Source organism: Sceloporus occidentalis, unplaced genomic scaffold (genome assembly GCF_023333645.1).
Source record: "Sceloporus occidentalis isolate IW3139 unplaced genomic scaffold, rSceOcc1.0.p SCAF_15, whole genome shotgun sequence".
Lineage (NCBI taxonomy): Eukaryota > Metazoa > Chordata > Lepidosauria > Squamata > Phrynosomatidae > Sceloporus > Sceloporus occidentalis.
Genome location: NW_028316995.1, coordinates 11,987,641 through 12,007,347, shown reverse-complemented (window position 1 = coordinate 12,007,347; position 19,707 = coordinate 11,987,641). Strand labels below are relative to the sequence as shown.

The 19,707-nt window shown below is 38.2% G+C and overlaps 1 protein-coding gene across 1 annotated transcript; it reads left to right on the top strand.

Moving 5' to 3' along the window:
- The first annotated feature begins 13,325 nt into the window (after positions 1 to 13,325).
- LOC149303243 (centrosomal protein of 68 kDa-like) lies at positions 13,326 to 17,672 on the top strand. Its single transcript, XM_089481395.1, has 4 exons — positions 13,326 to 14,558; positions 16,178 to 16,300; positions 16,855 to 16,951; positions 17,503 to 17,672. Exons 1-4 carry the CDS (start codon positions 13,326 to 13,328, stop codon positions 17,670 to 17,672), a joined length of 1,623 nt encoding a protein of 540 aa, XP_089337521.1.
- Positions 17,673 to 19,707: the final 2,035 nt, after the last annotated feature.

The window sequence follows — 19,707 nt, the reverse complement described above, 5'->3', positions numbered from 1 at the left end:
TTGGCTACATAAGACTTAGAGTCATGTGATTGGCTACATAAGACTTAGAGATGAGACCTTTTCAGCTTTTAGAGACCATCTGTTTACTGCTTTTTTGGCCACTGTAGAGTCTAGAATAGGGGGTAATAATCCAGTTTTCAAGGAATACAACTGGCAAATCAAGTCATGCAAAGAACTCTTACACATATACAAAGGACACTAATACATTTTACATGTCTATTATAGTTTGGGGTCTTATTTCAAAACCATTGGTATTGGAAAGAAGGTCAAACATTCATATGCTTTTTTAATAGCTAATTTATGTGGATAAGGGAGGACTGTACCTGGGGAACAATTGAGAGTGGATTAATTTGTGAATAGTTGGAAAACTAATAATCTGTGTAATTTAGAAATGTTTTTTTTTTGCATTTTTATATTACTTAAAATGTGTCCTAATAATTCTGCATTCCTTGGTGTGCCTATACATGTACTAATTGAACCAAAAAAAAGAAAAGAGGATCCTGGGGGTTTTCTCTGCTTACTGCCAAAATATTACATCTTGAAAGGCTGTGAACAGAACTATTTTGCCATTTGTCTAAAACAACAGTGTTGAAAAGAGGGGAAGCCGTGCTCCTAGGAATAAGTGATTAGACTAGCAGATATGCTCAGATTGAACATGAAAACCCTTTTAGAAATAACCCATGTTTACACAGAATATGGATTTTCTATAAGATAAAAGTATTAGCCAATTCACTTAATGCTGGTTTTTTTATTCAGCAATTGTGCTATTAAGCATAAAGTGGTTTGTTATTTATTTTATTTCAGCTAATCGTACCATTGGACTTTAGGTTTTCTGAAAAAAGTTAAATTGCCAGTGAAAAATTGCCCCTGGCACTTGAAGGCTAGCAAGTGATAAATCACAAGTATGCAGTCTCCTACTGTATACATGAGGTTGCCCTTTGCACTTGAGGGGAATTGAGCTACTGAAGATGAGTCGGAGGGACTGTTGGCCACCAACCCACCAGCCATTTGCCGGGTGTACCTGATGGCCATATGGCGCATGGGACTACATGGTGAGCCAAAGGGTTGGCTAATATTGCTTGGTATTTAAAGGTTCATTTGTAAAAGGGCAAGGGTAAAACAAAACTGGCATGTGGCACAATAGGTTAATGTTGAGCTGTTTTTTCCAAAGTGTTAAGCGCCCCTAAGGTACCTATCTATATAAGATTCTATCTATAGGAACATAAATCAAGGGCTGTTGATCAGTCAAAATGTTTTAGGGAGGAATACGGTGATAGGGGAATAGTTGTGTGATAAGTGAAGTTGCTATGCCTCCTGAATGCCGAGCATAAATGTATCAATAGACTAAACTCTGAACACACAGAAAACATGGGTTTTATTTGTTGTCATCATTTATTATGTCACTGCAAAGCATTATATTTGGTATTATGGAGGATAACTGAATACCATATATGGCTTTATAATGATTTTGCTGAACAGATTACTAGCACCAACTCTTAAAGTATTTGCTTGCAACTTTTTTAACAAATTCTATATATTCTGTTTAATATGGAAATACGATTTTAATACAATATTTTCATCTGTATGTAACATTGTTACATACCTTTTGTAAAATATTAATTATTAGGTTGATAAAGATTGGGTCAACTTTATAAAACCTGTTTGCTTCATTGTGCCAAAAAACAAATGTCTCCCTTTTAAACAAGATGTAATCTCTAATCTCTAAACCATAGGGACATTCCAAGGCGTTATCTAGGATGGAGTTGTGTGTTGTTCCAATGAGGGGAGTGTGACTAACAATTAGAATTTTTTTCTACTGAAAGTTTAATTTTTTTTATATGCGCTTTACCTGTAGCTCCACTTATGGTCAGTGAAGATAGAGTTAATAGAATGCTGCCAGATCATTTACCATTCTGCCATAGCCAGCTCTTTTTGTGGGGTCTTGGAATGTTTCATGGATAGATTTGTCTGTGTCAGACATACTGCGCCGTTGCCACCCATCCCTCCTAGCTAAAGCGTTCTAGCCTTTCTCTAGAGAACTCAGAATTCATCCTTACTAAGTTCTCCCTAGTTATTAAGTGTTGTTTTAAACATATAATGACTATAAAACAACTCTAAAACCCTTGAAAAAAATATATCCTACACAAGATGTACTGAAGGGCTTTAGAGATCAATAATGATTTTTTCCTAACATGGAGCTACATCAAAGAGAGAACCATGAGTCTGTTTCAACGGGTTATAAATGACTGTGTTACAAGGTCAATGCAAGCTCAATAATCACTTATTAGAGCTGGAACAGACTTGCCATTAGTGTAACAGACAGAACGGAAATGTTTGGCTAATGTTTGGCTGAGATCTTTCCCAGTTTCAATTGTGGTCCCCTAGTGAAGTGCTGCATCCCTATGGCTCTGGTTCAGTATATTCAATCTCTGAGGAAGGACGTTTGTTCAAGTCCAGTCCCCACCAATGTTCTCAACACTCCTTCCTACTTTTTAATTCCCACCTCATTGAAGTCTAACTGGGGCTAGCCCTCTCCTACATGAAAATAGCCCCACCTTCTGATTGCAGTCACCCCCAAGATAGTGGGAGATTAGAGTAGACAACCCTAGGAAATTCCCAGGTATGTTATGTTTTGTAACATGGGCTTCATCACCCCTTACATATCGAATAGCATTACATTTTCAAATCTATATCGACTAACTTTTTGTATCTTGATTTTAAACACAATTTGATAATATGTGTTGTATCTCAAGGGGCACCTTCCTATCCTGTGCTGGATTTCAAAGTTGAAAATGTAAAAAAAAATATTTAAAGGCGATACAAAACCTAATGATCTAGTTGGATGATGGTCTCTCCTGCTACGTTTTCCATCTATAAACACCACGTGTCATCCCGAAAAACACACCTCGAAATATCTTACGAACCAGCGGTCATCTACAATCAACAGTTTAAAAACAAATGGTCTATATGAAAGGTGCCTTTTATATGAGGGTATTTCCTTTGGTCCAACCAAGACTTAAAAACAGCTTTGGTTTAATAAGAATTATTACTGTCTACGGGCTGTAATCTATTGTATAGTGCCTAATAGATGTTTGTTTTGTAAGACCTACTGTATGTGAGTGGTTGTAGAGACCATTTGGAAATAGCCACTGTATTTGTGTTCGCTTTTTGATATAGTTTCAGAATCTTCAAAAAATAAGGAGGTTTATTCTCTAAAAGGGTTTATTCAGTAAATGCAGAGTAGCAAGGAAAGTTTGCAGGGTAGTTGTGGACTGAGCTCCTCGACTTCTAAAATTGTGAAGGTCCAACCCTTGTGAGGTTCTGCTGCAGGAGAAGGTTGGGTGGCCCGGTATAATGTATAAGTTTGACTTATAAAGGGCCCATTCCTGGGGAAACACTCCACTGGTGGCCCTGTATAATGAATAATGAATTGCTCCTCTGCAATACACTCCACAGAAGGATTTTGCATGGGGAGTTGCAATTTCAACCCACCGGCTTCACTATACATTATGAAGGACCAACTCTTGCATATTGCTTTGTCAAAAGTATTGCATGGTTCAATCAATGAGGTAATCTTCCAAACCTCTTATTTACGATGCATTATACAAGGCCAACCAAGCAGGTTGGCTGATGTACAAAGTATCGTTTTAGTGAATAAACCAATAATAATTGAATTGCAAAATTAAGTGTCTTGTTATTGGTCACCTGTAAACTTTACATATGTACCATTTGAGTGTTGTATTTGCATGTATATTTAGACTGGCTTCATGTTGCTTGTCTAGTGTTGATTATGACAAAAGTAAAAATTTTTAAACAAATGAGTCAGAGTCTGACTTTTGGCGATGTCCACATTGTTCCAGATCCTGTATATTCAGGATAATCAGGCCATTGTAAAGTTCCAGGTACGTTCTTCACAGCTTTAGTCACCTATCACAGAATATGAGGAGTTAATATTACCAGCACATCATGGCCCTAATATCTAATGTTTGTGTAGAGAATTGTTATTCCACTGGCATGTGGACTTATTGTGTAAAATATAATTTCAGCAATTATTATCTGTGAGGGATAACGGACTGTAGTCAAAACATTAGATAATCATAAGACAATTTCTCAGGAGTAATATTGTTTTACTTAAATTAAGATAAATCAATTCAGCATTTGCCATTTCTGCCCTGCACATTACTATTGATACCCTCGTGCACACGCACTCCCAGTTTGATGACATTGCATCATTATTCATTGTTTTATTTAGTGTCATCAAATTCCGTAGCGCTGTACAATGGGTCATGAAATGCTCTTTCAAAATCCTGTATTTCATTTACATTTGTTTTTGCATTCATTAATGTTCATTGGGTGAAATCTATTGCGTCTTGATCCGGTAGACTCACTTCTTCAATTTTCTGGAGGAGGCGGGGCCTAGCGGGGTCACACAGCGTCATTGCGTAATCCCGGCATCGCAGTGAGTGAAGTGCCTTAGTTGCTTGAGTGCGTGTCTTGGTTTGGAAGTGTGTCTAAGTGGGTATATTACTGTCTGGGTATCTAAGTGTCAGAGTGGGTATGTTAATGTATGGGTAGGTAAGTGTCTCGGTGGGTATATTAGTGTCTGGGTATGTAAGTGGGTATATTACTGTCTGGGTGTGTAAGTGTCCCCCTATATGCCACTCTGTCCCATGATATGCCTTTTAACCCCCTATATGCCAGAGTGGCATATAGGGGCATATGGCATTTCTGGAGGCAGAATGGCATATAGGGGGTTAAAAGGCATAACATGAAGCAGAGTGGCATATAGGAGGGTAAAAGGCAGCGTGGCATATAGGGGGCAGAGTGGCAAGCTTGGGGGCAGATGTGCATAACTGGGGGCAGGTTGGTAAATAAAAGGAAATAAAAACAAAAAAAATTGTTAACATGAATTAACATTTACTAGTAAAACTTTTTTCCTAGAGGGTCGTCTTATAATCAGGCTTTTTCTTTTTTCCTATATTAATATTCAGATTTTGGGTGTCGTCTTATAATCGAGCAAATACGGTATTTGGTACCTGGACTAACAGCTAAAACAAAGTATCCAGTTCTGCAGCCCAGAAATAATGCATTGTGTAAATACTTCTGCTCCAAACTATATAACGTATAATGTTCACCAGGGCTGGACTGGAAGAAAACCAGCATTGGCACTTGAAGGCCAGCGGACACTTAATGACATATGCATGGCAGCCAGCTAGATACCCCTGCCGTGCGGTCGTGAGTGTCCAGCCATAAAAGTGCACAAAGTTACACCAGAGTATCAAAGGGAGGTGTATGGCACTTGCAGCCAACCTGCAGCTGTTTACATATTATTTTCCATGTAATAGAAACCGTTACTTGGGTATAGTTTATGCAGAATAAATCAGTAAAGACATGCAGATCATTCTAATGCAAGTAACCGAGTGTTCAGGATTCTGTTTTAAAAGATCTTGCATTCAAGGTTAATGTCAATAGCCAAATATCTCAACCGGAACATCCCGTTCTGCTCTAAACAATCTCAAAAGCAAACTTCAATTTAGTTGTTTGTTACATCAATGTAACCACCTACATTCTAAAACATTTAATGTAAATGGGAATACCAACTGTACCCTTTAATTTTATCATAAGAATTTGAAATATCAGAGTTATTGAAGTACCTCTCTTACTAGGTTATTCTGCCTGGCTGTGCACAAAGGCTATTGGGAAAGTTTGTACCTCTCACATTTTCATTGGAGCTTATTTGAAAGTGTGAAGTATTAGACAGCAGGAACATGAATTCTGTTTGTTAATCATGAATTACTACTATTATTATTATTTATTGTTTTATATAGTGCTATCAGATTCCGCAGAGCTGTACAAAGGGTAGACAGAACATAACAATTAGAATATAACAAGATGACTGAAACTGAAACAACAGGTGAAGAGAGCCCTACTCAAATGAGCTTACAATCCTGAATGTTTGTTATCTTATGTACCTGGGGTGGAAATGTGCACAGGGAGCATCCATGATGTGTGTCTTTATTACAAATAACGTAAACTAAATAATTGTATTAAAAGACAAGATATATTAACAGGCATCAGACATTTTGTCCTACATTCTGGCAAGCATCATTGGCAATAGATGCAGATACTTAGAGGAAATTGTAGACCTGGACAGATCTATCTGCGTACTGCAATTTTGTATATAATTGCTGCCACCTATTGTTTAAGGTAGGTTATTACATAATTAAAGAACGTCACTAATTCTACATACTGTAGTGATCACGAGAACTCATAAGATAAAGATACTGAGGGATCATTTTGAGGTATATGATAATCAATATAATTAATTTTTTCGTCTGAGAATATATCCTCCATATATGCAAATTGAAAGCAATTTCTATTATAACCCTATAATAACCAGGAAGATGATTGATAAAGTTTGACGAAAATGTGATGAAAACATAAATGTCTTTAATACTAGTGTTTTCATAAAGCAATACTGATACTGTGTACTAACCTCCCATAATTTTGTACCACTGAAGTGCCACACCCTCTCTGGCCCTCATAGTAGAGTAACCATTTAATCACCTATGCCCTTATCCATTGTCCTATCTTCAAACTATCTTCAAACTATTATCTATATCTATAAACCATTCTACTGGCAGTGCCATCTTGGTTGTCCCTGCAGAGACACCTCCATCTTGGTCCTGACTGGCAAGACAGTGAGGAGACATTTGCATTAATACTAGGCCAGTGAATAAGCGCTGATGACAGTTGAATAGGATACAAAGTATCTATGTTATATACTATATTGCACTTCATAAAATTAAAGTGACAACGCCAACATTGTATTTCTACAATAAAGATACTAACAGAATAAAAGTTACACTGTTATACAGACTGTACACGCACTACTTTACATTGTAGCAGAGTGTAATTTCTTCAGCGTTGTCACATGAAAAGATATAATAAAATATTTACAAAAGTGTTTGGGGTGTACTCACTCTTGTGAGATACTGTATATACTGAGTATGAGTGACAGAGAACATAACAGTGGCAATGAGAATAAGTATTAAACCCACAAAGCAAGGAATATAGTAACATTACTGACAGCATCTACCTAGGAATGTTGTAAAATGTCCCTCATAGGTACACTGCAGGATTTCCACCCATGGGCAGCATGGGTGGAACATCTAGATCTGTATAAGGAGGCTAATAATGTCACAGAAAATAAAATAGTAGCTGTGTTTTATCTGTTGGTTTAAGCTCTACAGAAGACCTGGTCAACGAAGCTGATACCATGGAGAAGCGGACGAACAGTGCTGCAAAAACCCAACATATTGGGGAGGTGTCTATATGCATTATGCCTTTGTGTATCAGTGCTTAACAGTACTATAAAGAAAGAGTATCATCAGATTTTGGATTTAAACTGTCTTGTATGATAGAAAATTGGTTATATTTGGACATTAAGTTCTTTATATAAAAAGGCCAAGAAACGTAATTCTTCCAAGTATCCAAATTACGTCCTGTTACATGCCTTGGCTCTGTTGTGGGGCCACAACCGGTAGCCAATAGTACAAGTGTTGGCAGTGTCCATACCCGTTTGGATCCTTGCCACGTGCATTATTTTTATTGTTATTTTAGTTACCTTTGTTTTTCTAATAAATAAATTAAACGTTTAATTTTTGGTTCACAGTAACATCAAACTGAAATGATATAAAATAAAATTGCTAATCGGAAAAGAAGGTTCATTAGCACATCAGTGCAGACATATTGAAATAATAAATGTTAACTTAATTCCTTTTAGTACTTAGCAAGAATTACTCATAGGCAGCAACAATTACTGGAACAAACAAACCTTTATTTTTTAATAGAATACATAGTACGGATAAAGGAGCTACCTCTGGACTCACGAAGAGTCATTCTTCACACAGGAAAGAAAAAACTCCCATCTACAGGAGGAACCATGGCTTGTAGAACTCCCCTTCCCTTTGGGCACTAAGAGGTCAACTCTGACTAACAATAAAAAGATAAAAAAACAAGAACAAATTATTAATTTGGGTGATTATGGTTGAAAGGCCTGCAGTTCTTCAGATCTGTTGCTGGAATCCCGACACTCTGCGAATCTCTTTGCCAGGTAGCCGACAATAAGCAGATCTCTTTGTCAGGTAGCCAACTTTCTTCAAAATTACATAGTTACATAGTTATATAGGCTGAAAAAAAGACATGCGTCCATCAAGTTCAGCCTTTCCTATATCTGTTAATTTGTTGCTAATGGTTGCTAAATGGTTTGCACTCTGTGTGTGGAGAACAAGTGTAATATACATAGCTTCTATTATGTCATCACAATGACAGCTGGCAGGAGAGGCTCCATCCACCACAAAGCACATTTAACCCTTCCACTGCCAATGTACTGTAAGCTTTATTTAAAAACAATTTGTGAACGCAACACAAATAGTAATGCAGTTTTGTTGAATTTTTTTTTTTTTTTTTTAAACCCCAAAGATGCCTTGCTATTCGTTATGTTTATATTTTATTTCCCTGAACTGATATGAGAGGTGACCAAATGAATTGGGGGAAGGGATAACTCCATTTAATAGAGGGTGGGATGAAAGGCCTGAATCAGTTAAGAGATTGTTAATATGAAAAGCACATATGCATGCAGTCCCTTTGTAAAGCTATTAGCACAAATATTTTAGGAACGGCAACGTATTTTAAACCAGTCAGTGTTTGGTGAAATGGTTGCTGGTTGTTATGAGAGTTGTATTGCAGCAACAACTGAAGGTATGCTAAATGCCAGAACGGAGGAAATGTATATTATCGTTACAGAGTATTTGGGGTTTTCCTTTTTTGTTTTACATTTTCATTTTTTTTTACCAGTGACCATTGTCTGGTCAATCACAGAATCCCATATTAAGTCCAGAGAAAACACCCTTGTTAACGTAGTAGCCTATAATCATGCGCAGTATATATACAGACTACCCAATAAATCTGAGAAATCCTGTGCAATACAATATGGAACAGACTAGGAAGAACTGCATTGAAAACCAAAATGGAAGGAGCACAGAAATATTCAGTAGGTAGGAAATGGTGAATTTCACCTCTCACTCTGATCAAACATGTGACTCATAAGATAGAAGTCTACAAAGTCTAGACTCATACAGTGGTGTTGTCTGTGCACCCCGAATAACAATAATCAAAATATTTAAACTACCACGTCGAAAGGGATGGGGATAAGGTAACAAGTTGCAATTTATGAACTATGCATTATAAAGTCCGGCCACCCACCAGCTCACCCCACATCCATCCCACTCATCACCGGCCGTACGAGTCTCCCATACAGCACACATTATGAGAACAAGGGCAAGCATTAAGGTGCAGTACTTCTGTGGCGCCCCCTTCCCCATAACAAGCATATATACTATCACTCTAACACCACATCCTTGTCCTGCCCCTCCATCTTGCCTTGGTTTGACCTTGATCAACTATGAAACTCCATTACATTAAAAGTACTGATGATGGCAGGAATGTCCCTTTAATGCATATGCAAGATAAAAAAAGAAGAAACCTAGCTACAACGTGTATAAACTAAAACCAGTGACAGTTTAACTCCTTCCAACTGTCTGTGGGGGGTCCTCACCCCTCTGGCAACCGAAGGGTTAAAATTATATAAAATCGTAGTTTGCTGCTACTTAAAGCAATATATAGCAGGCTAGCCACACAGCTCCCTGGTTATTGTAATGAAGGAAAAACCTACCCTCCCTCAACATATCGCAAAACTGTCACTGGTCTTCGCCGCAGAGCCGTTTATTACACACACCCCGGACAAAGGGGACTCCCAGTTCACCCAAGCAGAAGCAACGGCCATGTTGCGACTGGCATTGGTATATTCCTATTGGTTGTCATAGACATTCCCAGCGGCCATGTTGAGGTTGGCACAGGCATTCCCAGCTGCCGGGGCTGAGAGTCGAGTTACCGATGGGTCACCGGAAGAGGTGTTGGTTTGCAAACCAGTCTTGTCATGCCTGAGTGAGTAGGAGGCTGCCAGTTCATATCAGCATACCGCCATATCGCTAAGGTAATGTTTGTGTTGCTTTATAGACGCCTATCTGATGTATGTTGCGATAATGTGAAAACACCCTATAGCGGACTAATTCGAAAGCAGAATCAATGCATTGCAGTTATTTATTTCCTGGATAGTTTTCTGATTCTGAAATATGTTTGGAATGTTTTATTGTTGTGTATCTGTATTTAGTTGCTTTTGTTTACTATATGTATCACATCATGCAGTGTGTGTGTGTGTGTGTGTATGTATATATATATATATATATATATTACTGTAGTATCTGCAGTTTAACCGAAGCATCTTCAGAGGTGACACAATCACTCCTCTATGACCCACAAAGGGTTAAAACTTAAAGCCATGAAATCGTAGCTTTTAGAGCAAAATGTAACAATTAGTATTAATATAGCTTCTTCCGGCTGGGTCTTTGCGGACCCCATACAGAATGTGGCGCGGGTGAGATGCTGATTCCCTTTAATCAAAAATCGTATATCTTGTTCTTCAATTTGCAATCATAAGTATTGTGTTCTTTTAGCTGATGTATCATTATCTTGACATCACTCTACCGAACGTTAATGTCTCAGGTTTGGTGGACGGAAGGCGATAAAGTGAGCCACGTTAGGGTATGTTTCTTATTAAATGAAATCCGAGAATTAGAAGCCGTATTTGGAAACCAGTAGTTGCAGATTAATAAGGAGCTGCTGGTCACGCAGCTTTATTACCGAGTTTATAGCTACACTTATAAAAAAAAAAAAGTGAGCTTCTTGACTTCTTTATTAATTTTGAAGGGCCATCACTGGCCCTGTATAATACTTAATTGAATGGACAGACGTGTCTCTGATTTAATTCTGCATTATACAGCCAGCCAAGCTAGTAGACACAAGCTGAGGCTGGACCTTCATAATGTATAGTGGAGTCAAGAAGTGAAAACACTCTCCTTATGACTCTCCATTTTAGTGAATGGACCCCCAAGATGGTTTCTGGCTGTGCTCAGTTGTGACGGTTCCTATGTAGGATATTGTAAGCAAAACCAGCTTTTTCATGTTTGAGAGTCGAAGCCAAATTGATCGTCTATGGGGGGCCGACTCAAGTTCCCCTAATCTGGACGGCTATCTTAAACTTAATCTGAAGTGTCAGGAAAACTTGCTGTTGTGTCTTGTGAGTCACATCTCCTCGAAGGCAAGGATGGTAAAATGTGCTTCTGACGATAGAACGCAACTGTAGTAAACACAGGATATTCTGCTTCTAAATCTCACCGGCAGAAACAACAGGAATAGAAATTCCATGCAACATAAAAGTTTTCCCAACAACATTTTACCAGTATACAGGCCACGTCTAGAAAGTACCCATGCCAGAGTAACTTTATTTGTTTTTCTTACATGTTTATACCCCCTATATTTAACTTTCATTATATAATGTGCATTTAATTATTATCATTCATTGTTTTTTATAGCGCCATCGTATTCCGCAGTGGTGTACAATGGGTAAACAGGACATGACAAGTACTATACACCATAACAATGCGACTTCCAGAAACAAGCTCTGCAGACACAGCTCCTTGTGTGATTTCCATCCTTATTGGGACTCCATAGTTTTCCCCCGTATATAATGGGCAGCTGTACCTCTTATAACCCCTTACTAAACATGAACTTTATAATTAGAAACCTATTTGTGTTATAAACGTCTTGAGTTTCTGCCGAGATGCCGAATCACTCGTAGTCTCGATGTGCGGTTAAGTAGAGGACTGAAAGGCCGAGTGATATTCGTGACATTTACGCGTAAGAAGAACGATAATAGGGCTATGCCATTGTAGGAATTGTATTACATATCTGAAAATGTGACCTAAAGTAACACCACGCAGCTTTACTAAATCAAGTGTGTGGCTTTTTTAATTATTTAATTTTATTTATTGATGCAGTCCAAAAAGAATCGCTGTTTATGTTTGGTTCTCAAAGGGTTAATGGAAGTAACATTAATGCGTGACATATAACCATTGTATTAAAAGTTTATATGTGTCTTAAGTCTCACTTTTAAATAATAGAGACATTTGTAACCTAAAGGCTATCACCGTTAATTATGAGTTTAGTGGCTATTTAACCCGTTGTAAAGAGTTCCTATGATGGCACGATATAAATCAATAAACAACAGTGTGCTTTTGGCTCATTCATATAAATAGATATTTTTACTTTAGATTTTGCATCCCTCGGGCATTTATACAATCTAAATGTAGATTGTACAAAACTAGGAGCCACTGGGGGGAAAAAAGCATCATCTGTAGTATTCCAGTCTCTAATTCCCAGTCCTTTGGGGTCTGTGCAAGCTGAGGAATTTTCCCATGATTCCAGTGTTTGTTTGGAACGCCAGTGTAATTATAGCCTATAGTTTTATGTAGCATAAGGGATCACATGGTGATGGGCATTGTGGCATCTGAACTCCTAATCATGAGTCATATTCCCGGCATGTTGTAACTTGCCTGACATGGACAACATGCCAGAAGGACCTAATGAAAGCACCAACCATGCAACTCTAGGTTTTCTGGATTTTCTTTTTATAAGAATCCAGCTTGTATACTTTTTAACCGAAAAAACCTGCCTGGTAAAGCAACAATACCACTCGCCACATAAACAGATTCCCATATCTGCATATGGTATGTTATATTATGTATCCATCAAAATCCAATCTCATGACTACGAAAGGTTTATAATGTGCTCAGGTGCATAATAATGTTTTTTCTGCTAAGAAGCAGGGCTTGGATGTGGCACTGATGGTAACGTGAGCTCTAAATGGGTCATTGATTTATAGGTTTGGGTCACAATTTGTAAAAAGGATCCTCGTGGGAACTTTTCATCCCCTTAGGGGTCATTATACATATCAGCCTTACTAAGAATTATGGGATTCTGAAAATGCCACATGAGCCACTGGTTTAAAAAACAAAAGTATACCCCAATTTTTAGTACTTTAAAAATGATTGGCACTCAGACTACATTTTAGTATACTATATAGCTAGGCACTCGGGCTTTGTGGGAATATTAGGGTCTCTGCATACTATGCACCCACTTTTCCTGCCTTAAAAAAGAATCGTACAATCATTTCTGCATATTTTCTTTCTTCTGTTGAAATAGAGTTGCAGCAAATGTTAATGCCCAAGAATATGTAACTAGAGATTGCTAAATTAATAACAATGTTCTCTACATGAATAAAACATGTTTGGTTTTCTTTTGTTTCTTAGGAGTCATGCAAATTATTTTCAAAATGCATAGAATTTTTGTAAATTCTATATAGTATGGCTTTTACCGGCGAGAAGACTACGTTTCAGTTGCAAGATTACAGTCCTCTGTCGGTACACACTACAAGACATCTTTCTGAATCCATGCTGTCAGCACTTTCTGAGACAACTGGTTGCAATGATGACCTTGAAGAGGACAGTACAAAATCAAGGACATTCATAAATTCCTCGTGGTCATCTAACGAAGCTTCCCGACTTCAGTATAACCCATATTTAGGGGAACGCAAGTCTCTCTATTCTAGTTTCAACAAGAGCAAAGATTTGGAGGTTCCTTTGAGAAAACCCGGTTTCCAAGAACAGTACTGGGCATGTGCGATCCCTGATACACCGCCCCCCTGTCCTGATCGAGCGTCTCCGAGCTGGAACCCCAATAAAGAGTATCAGGAACTGCTTGATTATACATATCCAATAAATTCAAAGTACTTTATTAGTAAGGATAGTGAGGAAACTGATGCCTTATTCCCTGACTCCGGAATAGGTCTTGACAGCTGTAACGTTTCTTTTGACAGCAAGTTACATTCTGCTGGTTTGCCATATCAGGAACACACATTAAAAAGGGACAGATACACAAAGTCAAACGATCTGAGTTCACCATATGCCTTTTCAACCCCTTTACAAAAAACATCCGCAGGTCACCGTTTGCAGCATCGCTCTGAGTCTCCAAACGAGGAGTCTTTTGAAGCGCTATCATCTGGTGCCAGCAAAGTGGACTTTGTCAGAGAATCCATGTATAATTTTACCCTTCCAAAGTACAAACTATTCAACCGCTCCAGATCATCGCCAAATAGCGGGATTTCTAAACAACATTTACTGCAATCGCATCAGTTTATTCCCACCACAAAAATCCTCTCGTTACACAATGATACGGACAGCGATGAAGAATACCTGTCTTTGCCCTCAAACCTTAAGGAGTTGGAGAACCTGGCCACACATTTAAAGCACTTGTCATTGACTGTTAATAAAAGTACATTTTCTGATTGTGCACAAGATGGCGAAAGCAGACGCCATTGGCTACTAGTAGGAGATTCCGAGGGCCGTAACTCACAAGATATCAAAACACGTAGCGTGGCTGGGCAAGGGTATTTACGAGATTCATGCTTTGAGTCCGAGATCTCCGGGAGAAAGGAGACTGGGACACCCTTCACTAACTTCTCTTCTCTGAGGGATATGCTTGATAGTCCAACAATACACAGTGTCCATGAGAATAAGTCACTAGTTCAAAGTATTCAGGTAAAATTGGGTTTGGTGTAAAAAAAATAAACAAAAAACCCCTATTATTTATGTTGCCTTTATGATAAGGGAGTGGGAGGCTATTTGTGTAATGTTACATAGAAAAATAGAATTTGACGGCAAATAAGTACCATTCAGCCCAACCAGTCAGGATAACATTACGCCTTTGCTATACATGTTTACATTCCCTCACTGTATTAGCCTCTACCACTGTCGGGAGGCTGTTCCATTTATCTACCACCCTCTCAGTAAAGTAAACCGGTTTAAGTACCAAGGGTGACTTTTACTTTGGATAGTTGAATAATGACAGTTGTGATCTAACTGTTGTAGTCAACCTCCTCATCTTAAGTTAACTTTAAATTTTGTAGACTTTATGAACCGATTGCCTTACTTGTTATATTAATTGTGTGAAAGCCATCAACGGAGGGAGGTTTCTGATAACAAAGCATCATGTGGTAGGTTGTAGAGTATGACCTCACAATATAAAATCTTAATGTTATAAACTGTTGGCTAGGGCAATATTAATTAGCTTAAATATAAAAGCTGTCTATAAATTGTGCTAAAAATATTTTTTGTAATAAAACATGTATCGAAACCCTTTGGCCATTCATATATCTAAACATCCTTCTTATATGTTTTTGTATAATTTATGAAATCTTACTAAACTTAAAAAAAACTGCAATCAGGAAGGGGAGGCCAGTTGGACGCTGGATACACCAGCTTCTCAGCAAGATACAGGAAATGTTAGCGCAAATGTTTTATTTTATTACAAGACTAGTGTATTAAATGTATTCCAATGTTTTAACCAGTTGAGACAGCCGCCTATGCTCTGTTTATTAATGGGGAGATCACAATATTTTCCATGCTCTGTCGATTTAATTGTACCCTTTTTTTCAGAACGAGAGTTTCACTTTTGGTGACTTGTCTAAAAATCATTATAATCATGTATTATTATGTAGCACCATCATATTCCGCAGAGCTGTACAAAGAGTAAACAGGACATGTGAAAAATTGAAGCCGCAGATCTGTTGACATACAATACTTTGCAGCGTTTTTATTGTTTGGGTTTCGCTTATATGAGAGGTCACTCCTGGAGAGGTTGAAACGCACATTTGGGTTTAGGTGTTTTATAACCACATTTCGAGTAGAAAAAAGGGATTGTTGTTAATGCGTAGTATATGGTATTTGTATGTGATTTGCAGGCAGCTGATGATGCACAGTGTCTGATCCCCTATGTGACAGCAGGGACCGGACAATTTTAAGGGCAGCAATGCTGTTTTTAGCATTGCGTTATTTCTGAATGCGAGGCATCCATTCATTAAGGAAGTGTCACGTAATGGTCAGACTTCCAGCGTTGGGAGGGATAACTGGCGGGTAGTGGTATGCACACTGCTACTTTATTTTTGGGCAGGTTTTTCCATGACGGCATTGAACGTCATGAAGGATTTAGAGGTTAAACTCTTTCCTTTGCGAGGGAGTGCATGCCTTAAGCAAGCACAGAGTTTACTGCCACCTAACTGCATTACACAGAATAGTCCTGGTAAATAAAGGCTTACTACTGTTTGAATTAATAACTTGATGATCATGTAACATATTCTGATTTTCCTTTATTTAAGTAGAAATTTTGTCATCACCTTAACCAACTCATCCAGTGGCTTCACAGCGTTAGCAACGTAGCAAACAAGTGGAACGCTCCAAAGCCTGATGTGGAAAGCATCCAATCTTCACTGAGCCTGTACCTGGTAAGAGATTCATCCAGCCATTTTCACATCAGCCGTGGACCATATGGCCATAGATCAGAGCTTCTACAAGTATATCCCTCAATTTCATGGCAGGTGGATTGTTGTCTTCTGAGAACTTGACTGTATTGGAATTATCTCACAGCAATTACACAGACCTTTGTTCTACGTCTTCCTAGAAACATAGAAAGTGTTGGCAGACAAGAACCATTCGGCCCACCCAGTCCGCCCAAATTCATGTATTAAAAATGATGAATGTGTTTGCAATTCCATTATATGGTATACCATATAGTATGTATATATACAATAAATAGTATATATATATTTTTTAAATCCTTAAAAAAAGACATTAATATAATATTTAATATTGGTCTCTTTATGTTATCGGGTCCGGTACACGCTTATACTGTAATAAATATTTTCCCTTCGGTAGGTATTCCAGCATTTTATTCATGACACTTTCAAATATTGTGGAATTTCCTTTTTTCTTTTAGCCTTACAGGTTGCTAAAACGCAGTAACAGTTCATGTAACGTCTTTTTTTCTATTTTATTGCAGAAATTTAAGAAGGATATAATAGAGAACCAGGTTTTGGCTGACACTGTAGTGAAGGATGGGGAGCTACTCCTGAATCGCATGTCTGCCAACTCCTCCGGTAAGCTCTTCGCATGCTTTGAGGAAACTTACCCCACCTGTTCCAAATGCTTGTACCAAAAAACCCCCCAAATTTCTGAACACTTTCAAAAAGTGATAAAACAACACATGCTACATTCATAAGGGTGGATCTATGTATCGTCAAGCTAGCATATCCCAATATACTTGCTTTATAAATGTATCTGCCACTAATCCTAATTTAAACTCAACAACACACCAGAAGACGACATTGTTTGGTGCTGTCACTGGTGTGTTATATATTAAAACCATTTAGTCTTTTTAATACAGAGCCCTGGTGATTTTCTGAATACAGTCCAGGTTAGCTGACAAAACCGACCAGTGTCTTGGTGGAAGTGGCCTACAGATCCTCATGAGCATTAGGAAAAAGCAGATGGCTACTGATTTTTCTCAGCATGAGACAACAAAGTCTTAAATATTTTACCAACAAGTTGTTACTTAAAACCCCACAAATGCTTTGTATTTCTATGTGTTTGCTGTTTTCATTGATAATAAGATTAATTTAAGTGATACTTTTCTTTTCTGTATAACTAGTTTTGAAGGACACCCTTGCGTTGGTTTCCAAACAATCAAGAGAGCTTGAAAGACAGGCCGAGCGCTTGTATGCTTCAGTTCTTGACGCTATGGATACCGTCACCGATGACAGCTCAGGGAGGCCAAGTAATCTGAAACAATGCGTCTCTGTGGGGATGGAGTCTAGTTAAGTAGGTAAGTAAAGCTGCAGAAAAAGACAAAGGAATGCAACCTGAGACATTATAGAGAAGTCTTAATGTGTGGAGACAATATCCTTCAGGATTCCCGAACTCAAGAAATGATTTAGATTTAAATGCATTTTAACAGAAATTAGGTTGTAGGAGAAACGAGGGTTACTTTCCCCAAAACAGATATACATATCTGTACTAAATTTGGAAAATATAATGGATGATTGGTTTAGTGCAAGTTATTGATATGACGATTACAGCATCTCTGCACGCTAGACGCACCTCAGGCACCAATAACATGGTTTCTGGATGTCTTTTAGGCACCTACCATTCACAACTAGACAACCGTACATTTTGTGTATTCCATGGACACAATGGTGGTAGTTTTGGGTTCACAAAGCACCCGCAAATATTATAAGGTTTCTTGTGTGAGTATATGTATGAATTATGTCTAGTTATTAGACATCCCCTACCATAGTACTTGTGCCATGTTAACACAAGGCCTGGTGCGTGATGTAGAAGTCATGGAAAGGGAATACATTAGAGAGATTGCAAATTGTATCATTTTGGGTACCAGTTAATTTGGCCAGAACATGGTGTTTAGCCCGGCACATAGGGGCACAAACATGTTGCATAAAATAATGAATGGGATCTGACAAATGTTTGGAAATGTGCACTTTTAGTAAAACAAATTGTATGCCTGGACACGGAGATGACACTTTAAATACAAAGTAGTGGTGGTGGTGGGGGGAGTTGCAGTCAGCTGAATGATTTTTTCAGGTAGCTGGAAGCACATGAAGAAAAAAGAAAAAGTACCAAGTTTTGATATTTTTTATTAGACAGATTGTATACATAGATGGAACAGTACAGCAAACAATAGATATAACACAGAGGTATTACAAGCACATTCAATTGCAGGGAAGTCCCTATCCAAACGTTTACAGTCTAGGGAGAAGAGACAAACAGTGATGGCAGCTGATGTCTTTTTTGGTGCATGAGGATGAATGGAACTACTCTAAATGGTCTTAATGGGAATTCCATAAAGTCTTTACACTTCCCCACTGGGGAGTTTGTAGATATAGTACGCGCGATTGACAGTTCAAATCCGAGAGCTAAATAGGGTGCAGGGACATTGGAAATGGACACATGCAAAGAGGCAATTCTTTCATAGTTATAAAATGACTTTTTTTTGGGGGGGGGGGGTGCACCTAGAAACAAAGTGCCGGCTCTAGGCTGTTTGTTTTGTGGAAGGATTGGTTGTATTAAAGTGCCCTCATTTTTTTCTTCTTCTCCAATAGAGCACAGAAGACAACTTTTTCTACACCTGTATGGAATGATAAATTATAATCAAAGTGCGCTGGGAATAAAGATTACGCGACAAAACCCTCTGCTTAAATAGAAGCGCAGCAAAACATGGAGTAATCGGTTTTGTTTCAATGGTGGTTGTCATTGATCGGTTGTGTTACTGTAAAATATACTATTAACAGTTGTGCCTTTATTGTATCAATCATGTCTGAGCATTGAAGACATTAAAATCCTATTTTACAGATGTTTGCGTGTCTAAACTGTTAAATAAAATGTTAGGCTGCAGGTAACTGGCAAAAAAAGGAGGCTTCAACAGAGGACTGGCTAGAAACCGGATTCCAATAGGATCTATAACTCGTTCCCAAAGTGGGATGCGTGTTAAAGGGGGAAGTCACGTCGCATGGCCCAGCATCAGAAGTTAGAATACAACCTCCCCAATGATAGAAATTAACAAGCTGGGCATAAGGAACTTGCAGATAACTGTTTCTTTCACGATCCATACTTAATAGATTTTGGGGCAACCGGTATAGACTAGTGTCTTCACATAGCCACAAGGTTGCAGTTAAGTTTGAACTTTTTATTAATCAATACATGCAATCAAGAAGCCCTTGAATTACGGTAGTATAAGGCAATGCAAACTAACCGCACACGTGTGACCTAATGAACCTTCATGTTTAAGAAAGCAGCTAATGGCTGGCCCATGAAGAATAGTTCTAAGGTCCGATGTACCAAG